The sequence below is a fragment of the Mustela lutreola genome, chromosome 16, assembly GCF_030435805.1.
Source record: "Mustela lutreola isolate mMusLut2 chromosome 16, mMusLut2.pri, whole genome shotgun sequence".
Taxonomy (NCBI): Eukaryota; Metazoa; Chordata; class Mammalia; order Carnivora; family Mustelidae; genus Mustela; species Mustela lutreola.
Genome location: NC_081305.1, coordinates 1036528 through 1048443, shown reverse-complemented (window position 1 = coordinate 1048443; position 11916 = coordinate 1036528). Strand labels below are relative to the sequence as shown.

At 64.7% G+C, this 11916-nt stretch overlaps 1 protein-coding gene across 3 annotated transcripts; it reads right to left on the bottom strand.

The window, feature by feature from the left end:
• Window positions 1–4605: 4605 nt before the first annotated feature.
• On the bottom strand, window positions 4606–11847 carry RNF166 (ring finger protein 166). Of its 3 annotated transcripts, XM_059152658.1 has the most exons (6): window positions 11645–11847; window positions 7577–7733; window positions 6654–6766; window positions 6251–6365; window positions 6055–6162; window positions 4606–5596 (listed from the first exon to the last, which is right to left on the bottom strand). In XM_059152658.1, exons 1-6 carry the CDS (start codon window positions 11797–11799, stop codon window positions 5531–5533), a joined length of 714 nt encoding a protein of 237 aa, XP_059008641.1. In that variant the 5' UTR covers window positions 11800–11847; the 3' UTR covers window positions 4606–5530. The 3 variants fall into 3 exon arrangements, with proteins under 3 accessions (XP_059008641.1, XP_059008643.1, XP_059008642.1); XM_059152660.1 differs by lacking the exon at window positions 7577–7733 and having other exon boundaries at window positions 11645–11768; XM_059152659.1 differs by lacking the exons at window positions 7577–7733; window positions 11645–11847 and adding an exon at window positions 6936–7048.
• Between the last annotated feature and the right edge of the window lie 69 nt (window positions 11848–11916).

Below are 11916 nucleotides of genomic sequence, written 5' to 3'. Positions count from 1 at the left end.
TTTGGGGGTCAGACGGGGCGTTCCCTGGGTGAGGGGGACACAGCGCCCAGCCTGCCCCCGACAGCTGTGGGCTTTTCCCGTGGCCTTGCAGCAGGCCTGCCTGCCTTGGAGGACCGGGTGCCAGGTGATGGCGGGGGGGGGGGGTGCTCTATGCCGGCTCTGGGCCTGGGGGGCCACCAGGTGGAGTTGACGGTGAGCTGGTAGAGGGACCTCCGGAGAAGCGGGGAGGGAAGGCCATGTCCCCCAGGGTCTTCCGTTCATTCAGTGTTGCAGGTGAGAGGCTCTGAGAGGTTAGCCAGTGCGGGGTAGGGACCCAGGCGCACCCGAGGAGTGCGCTCCCCTGTCTGTGGCTTGGTGAGAGCAAGGAGTGCAGGTGCTGCATGGACAGAGGTCTCTCTCCTGCGGGTCACAGCCTGGCCCTGTGCAGTTGTGCGTGTGGATTTCAGAGGACACGTGGCTGCTTTCTGCTTATTCACCTGTTCTGTGGCCTCGAGAGCCTTCTATTTATACCCTCTCTCCCTTCCTCCTCCTCCCAGATGAAGAGAAGGCTTGCAGGTGCCTGCTAGCTCTCCACCCGCACTGCCCCTCCTCACCCGGTCATGCACTGTGGGCCATCAGCCGAGGTGACGTCGCTCATCCCCGGAGAGGCCACACAACTTAGGGAAACGAGGGTTCCCCATCTCATCCTGGAAATGGCCCCTGGGATCCCACAACGAAAGACCCACACCCACTTCTCAGCCCTTGCTGGGGTCACGCAGACTCACTGGCTGTGGCTCGCAGGATCACGTCTGGCTGGACCCAAGAAGGACCCACAGAGGAAGACATGGGCTTCTTCTTGTCCACACCTGTGCAGGGCCAGGGAGGGGATGCCGCTGTCCACACCTGTGCAGGTGTGCCCTGGGCCAGGGAGGGGATGCCGCTGTCCCTTTGCTCTTGCTCCATGTCCTTTTATCCTCATTATGGCCCCTTTACCTGGCAATTAGGCCTCACACCCACCCACTTCCCTCCAGTCTCCTGGAACTGCCCCTTTCAACCGGAGCAGGGACCAGAGTCCAGGAGAAATCACCGCAGTCTTCCCTTGATTCCCAAGACCCTGGGGAGGACCTCGGGCTGGGAGCTGGGCTTGGGCCCCGCCCATCTGCCTCTATCAGGTGCCTGAGCCTCGCTTGGCAATTCGGGTAGGCAGCTGGAGCGACTGCTGTAGTTCTGGTTAGTTTTTCTCATGTGAATGTGTTCTTATAGTCTTTTTTCCTGCCTTACAAAGAGTAAGGCAGGTTGTGCTTGACTCTGCGTGCGTCTGTACACTTGCATCCCCCGTGCGTGCTCACTTCTTAACTGGTTGGTTTTCATGACCCAATCTGGGGGGCCCTGCACCGCATCAGACTGCATCCTGACGGGGGCCCAGCTGGGAGCCAGCCCTCACTCCTGCGAAGTGCCTGCGTGTGCATGGCGGGGTCCAGCAGTGCTTGCTGGGTGAAACGGAAAGGCATTGTGAACCCCCAAACAGTGTGGCCCGGGGCATGCACACCCCTGGGGCTTGGAGGAGAGGTGAGCTTCTGGAGAGGGGACCCCAAGAGTCCCGGGACCGAGACTCTTGGAACAGCACTCGGAGCTGGACCTCATAGCTGGGGCTCAGCTGTCCCAGGACCCCAGAGGGGTGGCCCCTCACACTGTGGGCGCTAGCCACAGAGACGAAGAGCCCCTGCCCCAGCGTAGGGCGTATTTGTTGGGGTGTGGCTGTGGCTGCTGTATCCTGACGTGGGGCAACCTTGTGGCCATACGAGGTCATGGGCTTGTGGAAATTGAGACCCAATGTTCCAGCTCCCAACATCTGGTCAGATTGGTGGCCGATGTGTGCTTGGTTACCGCCAGAGAAGGGGAGCTCATTCCATTTTGAGGTCTGTTACAGCTGATGCTGGTTCTTAATCTGGGGTCTGGGAGACATGTCCTGTGTGAGACAGGGAGGGACATTATCCCTTCGCACACAGCTTATGCACACAGCATGCAGGAGAGTCCTAGACACCGTGTCCTAGGCATGCTGGGGAGCACAGTGTTGGGCCCTGAGGAGGGTTTCTAGGGGCGGCAGGGGAAGAAAGCAGTGGGGGGCCGAGCGGGGGTGCGCACACCTGCGGGGCTGTGGCCTCCTGCTGCACACGTGATGCATGTGTGTGCACACGTGTGTTTGTAAGGCCGCAGGCGCTGTTCCGGAGTGATATGGGATGCCCAGGGCCTCAAGGAGAGGGGTCCACAGCAGAATGCCCCACTCAGCACCTCCCTGCACCGTGGAGCTGACCCCTCTTTCCCAGCAGGTTGTGGGAGAAGGGAGGGCCACCTGTCCTGCTGCTGTCTGTCACCAGAGGGGCTGGAGTCCCCATCTCGCAGACCAGCCCCCAGCCAAGCCCACAGCACGCACTGTGCTTCTCGCACCAGCCACCGGGGGGCAGAGGCCAGCAAGCGCGGCCTGTCCTTGGAGGCTCTCAGGAGAGGTGTCTTTGGCAGCTCAATTCTCTGGTGCAACTTCCAGGCAAGGCGCGCGGCAGGGTGTGTGTGTGTGGGGGGGGGGTGTGTGCACCGGCCACGCCAGACAGGAACCTCCTGGGTCCCAGGTCCGGGGTCCCTAGCTTCTGGAAGCCACTGACTGCAGGGCCTGGAGTGTCCTCCAGCCAGGAAGGAGTCCGCAGCCGGCCTCTTGGGTCCAGGGCGCCTCCTCTGCGGCCTGGGTGGCTGCCCGCACAGTCAGCAGCAGGCCCCCATGGCTGTGCCCCCAGCTAGGTCAGGCACTGGGCCAGACTCACAGGCGTTCAGCTCCCACAGGCCCCCAGGATGAGGACAGCACCAGCGCTCAGGGGCCTGGGGGTGGCGAGGGCTGTGCGCTCCGGGGGGTCCTGCCTGCCCGGCCCAGTGCTATCGTAGGAGACTGTAGGTACCTGAGATCCAGACGCGCGTTCTTTTTTTAAATTTTTTTTTTTTTTTTTTTTTTTTTTTTTTAGACAGAGATCAGAAGTAGGCAGAGAGGCAGGCAGAGAGCTTGGAGGAAGCAGGCTCCCCGCTGACCAGAGATCCTGATGCAGGGCTCGATCCCAGGACCCCGGGATCACGACCTGAGCCCAAGACAGAGGCCTCAACCCACTGAGCCACCCAGGCGCCCCAAGACGTGCTTTCTATGCCGCAGATGCGCATGGACTCCGTTGGGGAAAGGGAAGTGTGCCCTCCGGGTGGGGCACCAGGACGCACCGCTGTCTGGCTTTGTGTGGCCATGCGGGAGATGGGTGTGCGTGTGCACGCGTGTGTGCGTGTGCGCATGTGCATGTACGCGGTGGGAAGCCCTGGAGGTGACCCTGTGGATTGAGGGGGAGGCCTGGCAGGACAGCCCCACTGTCGCCAGGATTCATTAAAAGTAGAAGGGAGGCTCTTTGTGCCGTGGCTTTCAGCCGGAGCATCCCCACCCTGACGCCGTGGGGTCTGCTGAGATCCAGCTCACCCGTGCCCCCCACGCTGTGTTGGGGTTCACTCAATGCCCTTCCCCGGGCAGACTGCCCTGGACTCCAAGTCACTGGGCCTGAGGTGTTGTGGATGAAAGGTCCTGTGCGGACACTCCCCTGTGGCTCTCGCCCCGTGGCTCTATGGAGAGGGCAGAGCTCCACAGGCGTCCTCGGGTGGCAGCAGGGACCTGCCACCACACCGCATCCCTCGACCAGTGGGGTTGAAGGGGGGAGATGGGACTGGTGGCCCCTAATGAAGGGGGTCCTAAGAGGGTGACCAGCCCATCACCACGCTCCTGAGTGGCTGCTTGTGGGACCGGTTTGCCTGGCTCTGCTGTGGCTTCAAGCTCAGGAGTCCCACCTGCCTTGAGGAACAGCCCGGAACACAGCCCTGCCTGGGGAAGCTGCTCTGGCAGCCCAGAGCACCACCTCTGGCTGGACATCCCACATTTAAAGATTTTTAAGTAATTTTAAAGATTTTAAGTAATCTCTACACCAAACATGGGGCTGAAGTTAGAACCCCGAGACCAGGAGCGCGTACTCGAAGCCAGCCGGATGCCTCGGACATTTCCTGTTTGAATGGTTCCTTCTGCCTGCCGGCTTCCACGTGGGGCTGGGAGCCGAGGTCACATGCTGGGGCACCAGGAGGATGCCCGGGGGGCTGCCCAGTGGCAAGAACCAGCCGTGGGGAGAGGGGCTGCTGCTCAGACTCAGGACTTTACTCTGAGGGTGTCCCAAAGGTGGCCCTCCAGCCACCGTGGCCACCCCCGGCCTCACTGAGTCCAGTGTGCTGGCCTCGGTCGACCCCATCTCCTGACAAGGAAGGAGGTGAAAACCGCCACCCTGGCACACTTCTGCCAAGATGTGTCACCAACAAACTGTTGGGGTTTGAGAGGACAAGAGAGTGTTCTGGGGGAGCCTGGAGCTGAGGGCAGCCTGGGGAGGCGCCATGCTCACAGGGAGGGGCCCGGGCAGGTGGGCGGCACTGTCCCCCAACAGTGCTGGAGCTGCCTGGGGACAGACACGCCTGCAGACTTCAAGCAAAGGGAAGTCACGGTGCACCCCAGCCGCCACCAGCTTTTCACTCTCCCGGATGAAACCCAGTGATCAAGGTCACTACAGATGCTTTGAAATGTTTTATTGAAGTTTTTCTAAAAGAGCAATAATTTATGCCGTGAACTGCGAGAGTAAGACGGCGTCTTCCAGGCCCTGCTGTCCTCCCAGGGCGGCCTACCGACAGCGCTGGGGGTCCGCCTGGGGAGAAGACAGCAGGGCGGGGCCGGGACCCCCAGTGGGAGGAGCCGGCGCTGCTGGGGCGACCGCGGAGTCAGGAGCCTCTGCGAGCAGCTGGGGGACCCGGGGGGTTCCTCCTGGCAGTTAGGAAGGGGAACCCAGCAGAGCAGCGCCAGGATCTGTCTGAGCAAAGCCCCGGGGGCGCGCTCTGGCTCTGGCGTCGGCGCCTTTTGCTCCCCCGCCCAGACCCCATAACTGTTTATTTTTGATTGTTTTTTTAAAAAATATAATTTTGTAAATGTTCCATAAAAATACTATTGTCTAGTCAAACACGGGTATTGCAGTACGAGCAGTAACTGCTCTATAAAATGTGGAAAGATCATCACGCTGGATAGTATAGAAAAATGCCAGAATTCTAAGTATCACAAAAGCCAGTCCCGAGCGGGTGAACTGGAAGCGGCCCCCCCATGGTGGGCAGGGCTCCCCTGGGCTTCCTGCTCTGCACAGGCCTGCGGGGCCCCGCTGGGGCGCACCGGGTCCGACGAGGACAGCATGGCTTGGAGACAGACCGCCCCCGATCACGGGCCCAGCGAGGGCCACCTGCTCAGCCCGAAGCACCGAGGGAGCCAGCCGTGCTCGGCCAGGAGCACGGGTGTCCACCCTCCGAGGACCCCTGCCCTGGCGGGCTCGGGGACCACCTGTCCCGCAACACAGGAGGCTCCGCTTGTCCCGCGCAGGCGCGGGAGACCCAGTCCCCGGAGGCGGCCCAGTCTCCTGAGGCCGGAGGGGTCAGGTCCAGGGGCTGGGCTGTGCCTTCAGTTCTCGGACAGAGACAGGGCCAGGGCAGCCTGGAAGGCGGCTTCCTCGTCGATGCTGTAATCCTGGAGGGCAGGAAGGGAAGGCGGGGGATGCGCGGGCGCCTCTCCGAGCCAGAACCGCCCCCCAAGGACCGCACAGTGCTGTCACGCCAGGGCCATGGGGTGGTGGGACAGGCTGCCCACGCCCGGGATCCACAGCTGGCTCCTCCCCGAGGGCACCGCCCGGCTGACTCCCGCCTGGATCTGGGAGGAGGGGGCTCCTTCGCCTCCGGCCACACCACCCGGAGTCTGAGACGGACAGAGGAGCAACTGGGGGGGGCGAAAGTTTGGGGTGCGGCGGGTCTGCAGGGTGGGGGGGCAGGGGGGCATGGTTTCTGGGCCACCGGCCTCGGGGCGGGGCCCCGGAGGGGGCGGAGGCAGGGGCGGGGCCTGGGCCGGCAGGGGTGGGGCGGGGCCCCGGAGGGGGCGGAGGCAGGGGCGGGGCCTGGGCCGGCAGGGGTGGGGCGGGGCAGGGCACGCACCACGAAGGTGTCGTAGGAGAACTTGTGCCTGTGCAGCAGGTGCTGCAGGAAGTTGGCGCTCTTGTAGCTGGGGTCCCCCCAGGGCATCGCCGAGCAGATGGGGCACACCTGCAACACGGGGCAAGGGCTGAAGCGGCGCTGGGGGGAGCCAGCCCCGCTCCCTGCCCCCGCCCTGCCCCCAGGGCCGGCCACTCACCACGCGGTTGGGGTCGCTGCGGTGGTTGTCCACACAGTGCTTGAGCAGCTCCTGCTGGTCCAGGTTGCGGGCGCCGCAGTAGGGGCAAGTGAAGGTGGACCTGTTGGGGACGGCGCTGGGGCGGTGGCAGGAGGTGAGTGGGGGCCCGCGCTGCCCACGCCCCCCCCCCCACGGTGTGGCTGCTGGGCTCCCCCCACGCTCTGGGTCCCCTCCCTTCCCCTCACAGTCCCCTGCTGCGAGGGGACTCAGCGACCTGTACGGGCCCTCCTTGGGGTCCCCTTCATGCAGGGCAGTGAGGCTGTCTGCAGAGGAGACACAACAGCCCCCTCTGGGGACAGCAGCACAGGCAGAAGCCGCCCCTACAAGGAACCGGGGCTCTGAGCACGCGGGTGGGGAGGCCTACCTGGGGATAGGCTGGGATGTGGGCACCACGGGGACGAACTTGGGACAGTTGGCCATTTGCTCCTGGACCTTCATGCAGGAGGAGACGTGCACCCTCATCTTGGCCAGCGTCACCTAGGAAGACAGAGGCAGCATCAGGGTCAGGCTCCAAAGGATGAGCGGACCACCAGGAAGCAGGGCGGTCCCTGCCCGACGTTCACGGCCCGCGGTGCCGCAGAAGCGGGGGCCTTGCAGCCCTGCCAGGAAAGAGGCGCCAAGGGAAGGTGACGCAGACCCTGCACACCTGTCGGCAGGTACATCCGGTCACCGGCTACGGGACTGGGGCGGACCTTAGCTGGGGTCCCGGGGGCTGCAGAGGGGCTGGGCAGTCCTCGAGGAAGCCAGAAGAGATGTATCGGGAGAAGGCCTGTGTGCCAGGGAAGGAGACCAGCGGCCTCACTGCAGAGCCCAGGGCAGCCCCAGGATGTCCAGACCCTGAGCTTTAGAACACAGCAGCCAGGGGTCGCCTTCTACAGTGCTGTTTGCATTGAGCGGAGACGCCAGTCGAAATCAGCTCCTGGGGCTGGGCCGTTGTGAGGGGCTCCAGGCAGGGTGGAGAGACAGCCAGGTGGGTGGTGGCGGCCAGCACTAGAGGGCCCCCAATTCTGCCTGGGACCCTGCTTCCCTCCCCGCCCACCCCTCCCATTGGCGGGGCTGAGGCTCAGCTCCCGTGTTCCCAAATTAGTCCCACAACAACCTAAGAGCCAGAGCCCAGGGCAGGGTCGGGGTGATGAGGGCAGGAAGGTCCTGGGGGAGGGGTGGGCCCTGGGGGAGGGGCAGAGCCAGGTTCCGCTCTCAGCAGAGCTTGGAGCGGGGAGCAGAGGCTCATCTCCCTGCTGCTACAGACTATCGCCCCTGCCCCAGAACGGCCCCGGGGTGGGGTACCTTCTTGCTGCAGCCTCTGCACGGCGCCTTGTAGGACGAGAGCTGCTTCTCCACATGCACAGCCTTGTCCACCTTCTTGGGGTCGAAGGGCAGGCGGCACAGCGGGCAGAGGGGCGAGGGCACCTGGAGGCAGGGCTGGAGGCACTCCCCGCAGAACCTGCCGGGGACGCGACACGGGCCTGAGGGCTGCTGGCTGCCTGCAACCTCACAGGGCAGCTCCCCTCTGCTGTTTCTGGAGAGTGTCATTCCTGCTCCTCTGGCTAAAGGACAACCCCAGGTCCCCTCCGGGCTGCGGGTTTCTGGGGCCTGCTGCCGTGTGCAGGAGGCTGGTGGAGCTGTGGCTGTGGCTCTCCAGGAGCCATGCTGGCCCCGAGGCCCTGGGCCCAGCCCGAGGCCCAACCTGCCCATCTTATGGCCGTGCGGTGATGCCAGCACCCCAGGTACTCTGGGGACACGGGGGACACAGGAGGCCTCCGGAGACCCTATATGCACAAAGCTTTGGAGAGTAAGATCACCAACAGCGCTGGGAGAGGAAACCACAGGGCTCCAGGCTGAGTGTCGCCAGCCTCGGGACAGGGCCAGAGCAGAGGCGTGATGATGGCAGTGGGCTTGCTTGGGCCCCTGACTGCTGAGCGGCGACACCCATGGCCCCAGGGCCTGAGGCTCTTGGCGCCGCCCCTGGAGAGGCCATATCAAGAGGCCAGCCAGCGGACACAGACGTGCCTGGGCCGCAGGAACAAGCCCCCCTCACTCGGAGTCCCACCCCCAGTGCCGCAGAGAAACGAGAGGCGTTCAGTGCGTGCGGCCACGGGGCTGGAGAGCACCCAGCAGACAGCAAGTGGGAACCTGATCCCAGCACCCGCTCGGTCCAGCTTCTTCGGAAGTCCTGTGGGGGCCACTCAGCTCCGCTCAGCTAAGTGGCCGGCATATCCCGGCACCAGGAAAGCTGCTGCCCAGGCCCTCCACCTTCCCTCTGGCTCCCGGCGCACCCCCCCACCCCCGCTTGTCACCAGCTGCAGGCACGTGTACACGGGAGAAGGCCCCGCTTGGCCCTCGGGCCCTTGGAAGAGCCTCTGTCCTCCAGGGGAAGGAGAATGGGCGCTAGTCACGTCCTCACCTGGGGAGGACCCGCAGGGCACCCCGGCAGGCGTGGGGCAGAGGTATTCCGGCACCCACCCCCCGGCGCTCTGACAAGCGTTCCAGGATGCGTCTCCCACCATTCCGAGGGTCTGACCAGCCTATCGGCCAACACTGGCCTCTCACTTCGTCAGTCACGGGGGGACAGTGTGCTGCTGTCCCGCAGGTGCGCACGGCAGTGCCACTGCACGAGCCACGGGTAAAGGACACATGGATGCGGCCTGTCCCCAGCACGAGAGAGCTACTGCTGGACATGGCCACTGGGGCCTTGGGACCACCAAGCTCAGGTCGTGCACTGACATGGAAAATCCAGAACAGACCCGTCCATGGACGGAGCGCAGGTCCCTGGCTGCGGCTGTGTCTGTGACAGGGACGCCTGCTCGCCCGCAGACACTCAGTGGACGCCGCCGTGTGTGCTTCAAACGAGGAGGGTCTGTCTCCACAAAGGTGTAAAACGCACGCGCAGAAGGCACGGCCCGGGGAGCGCTCAGGGGATGGGCTACCATGTCGTCAGTGCTGGCCGCAGGACCACATCTCCGATGACAAAGGCACAGGTCAAGGCAAAGGGCACCTCTTTGCCAGCTGGAGGGGGCCACGGAGGTGGGGGTCTTGGGAAGGTGCATGCGGACTCCCTTCTGCACCCGGAAGCACCTGCCCGCAGCCCTGAGGGTCTGTGTGTCTGGCCATCAAGGCTCAGCGGTCCCCAGGGCCACTGCTGCAAGGGCGTTTGCGGGGGGAAGGCGGGGGCTCGGAGGCCAGCCTGCCCGACTGCCAGAGCTCCAGCTCTGGTTTTGCTGGGACCCCTGGAAACGTGGCCTCTTGTACAAAAGAAACAGTGACAGCATCTACCTGACCGGGCAGAGGCACACTAAGCACACAGGACGCTCCTCATTCCCTACGCTCCCCCCAGACGTGAGTGCTCTGATTTCTCTGTGATCTCTGCTCACTGACCACATGCGGGGACACGGGCACGGAAGGCCCCCTGCGACAGCGCTGATGGGAGAGCGGGAAAGGAGATTGGAGGCCAGGGGAGCCCGAGGCTGAGCCGGCCCCAGCACACACAGGCCCTCAGGGGAAGGTCCACCAGGGGGTCGTCCATAGCCACGCAGCTTCTGCTTCCAGATGTCCCCTGAAAATGAGAAATGACTGCCCTCCTCTGGGGTTCCCGGGGAGCTCTTGGGGGCTCTTCCACAAGCCCCACTGACGGCCTTCTGGCTGAAAACCCCCCACCATGCCCTCTCTCCTCTTCTGCCCGGTGCTGCCCACGCACGGCCACTCGCACCACCAGAAACCGTCTCGTGGAGGCAGACTGTTTACGGTTAGGTGACTACCCGGGACCAACACCGACACCGCCAGGGGCTCTTTTAAGGAAAAGTGCGAGCCCTTAAGTCCTCTGTGCTTGTGTGTGTGCCTTCAGGACATCAGCCGAGACACTGGGGAAGAGAAGGAAACGGGCAGAAGAGCGCTGGGAAGGAGCATGCCACGGAGGAGCTCCTGGGGACCAGCGTCAGAAAGAAGACAGATGGGGTTCTGCCGAGAGAAACGGGTGGGGAAAGCGTTTAGAGAGCATGGCGCTTTCACAACGATTCTGTGCGGTGCTGCGGTCTAATGACCACATTTTAAGAAAACACTTATCTGGGGAAAAACAAAAACAAAAACCTGTACAGATCTGTGCACACCCGGAGGCTGGAAACGCTGAGGCCCAGGGCTGGGTAAGTGTGGGTGCCAAGGGGAGGCCATCCGAAAACCAGGAAAGGCTTCCTGAAGTTGGGTCAAGCCTCACAGTTCTCCCAGTGATGGAGACAGCAGAGCACGCCCGAGCACGCCCACGAGTGCGTGCTTCCACGAAAGGAGTCACGTCCAGAGGCTGCCCCTGACAAGAAGTCAGCAGCAGCACGAGGCCCAGGGCCCCTCCTGACATGGGCTGTGCCACCCTGGTGTGGGCAGGTGCCTGTGCTGGCTGACCCGGGGGGAGGAGGGAGCGCCGTCCCCGGCTGAGGAGCAGGCACACACCTACCCAGGCCCCCCCCCTTCTATCCGGAGCCTCCCGAGTCAGCTGCCGCTCTTTGAAAGATTTTCGAGGGGCACGTACCGGCCAGCTCAGGAGCCCAGCTTGCTGGCACCGGACCCTCCTGACCTCGCTTGCCACCCTGCTCATTGCCTTCACGCCCTGCACTGCTCAGCCAGGAGCAGCCGGAGAGCAGACACCGATCTCGGCTCCGTCCAGCCAGCCTGGCAGCTCCCACAAGACTCCAGGGCAGCTCTCTGCTGGGAGAAGAGCCCCGTCCTCAGGCTTCTGCGGCTGAAACACCCCTGTTTCAGAGGACCCCCTGGAGGCTCCGGAGCCGCCGGAAGCCCTCGCAGGGTGCAGGGTGCGCGGTGTCCGGTCCCCAGGGCCAGCCCGCCCGGCTGCTCAGTGACGGGTATGACTCAAGGTCTCGCCATCAAGGCAACCAGCACCAGCCTCCGGACAAGTCTCTCTCCTAACTCGAGAGAACTCGTCTCCTCTCCGGCCAAGACCAGCGGACAGCGGGTCCGGGGAAGAGCTGAGAGCAAGAGCCACGAGGCGTTTATTTACCAACGCCCACCCTGGTCTCCAGGGCCCGCACGGAAGGCGGCCGGCGCAGAGGTCGCCCGCCAGCCCGGACCCCGGCTAGGCCCGCCGAAGCCCTCCGCAGATCCCAGGGCCCAGACTGGGCTGCAGGTCGCCCGCAGCGCCGACGGGGGGCTCGGCTCGCCCGGGGCCGGCGGGCGGGAGGCTGGGCCGAGGCGGAGGAACGCGCGCAGCGGCCGGGGCCGGGGCGGCGCAGGGAGCCCCGCGCCCCCGCCCGAGTCCTCCGCGCGCCTGGCTCCGAGGCAGCGCCGAGCGCGCGGACCCCTCCCCGCAGCGGCGGCGCGACCCCGCGGCCGCCCGGAGGCCGGCGCACTCACGTGTGGCCGCAGCTGCCGATGGCCACAGGCCGGTGGTACACCTCCAGGCAGATCGGGCAGCTGTACTGCGCCTCCAGGCCGCTGTCGCCGCCCGCCGGCCCGCCCGCCGGCTGTCGCTGCTGCGCCGAAGCCACCAGGCTGCGGAACATCGCCATCCCGGGGCCGGGCCTGCCGCCGCCGCCGCCGCTGTTCCGGCCCGGCCGGGCCAGGTCCGCGCGTCACGACCGCGACGGCGCCGGGCTGACGTCATTAAGGAGCGCCCCGCCCCGCTC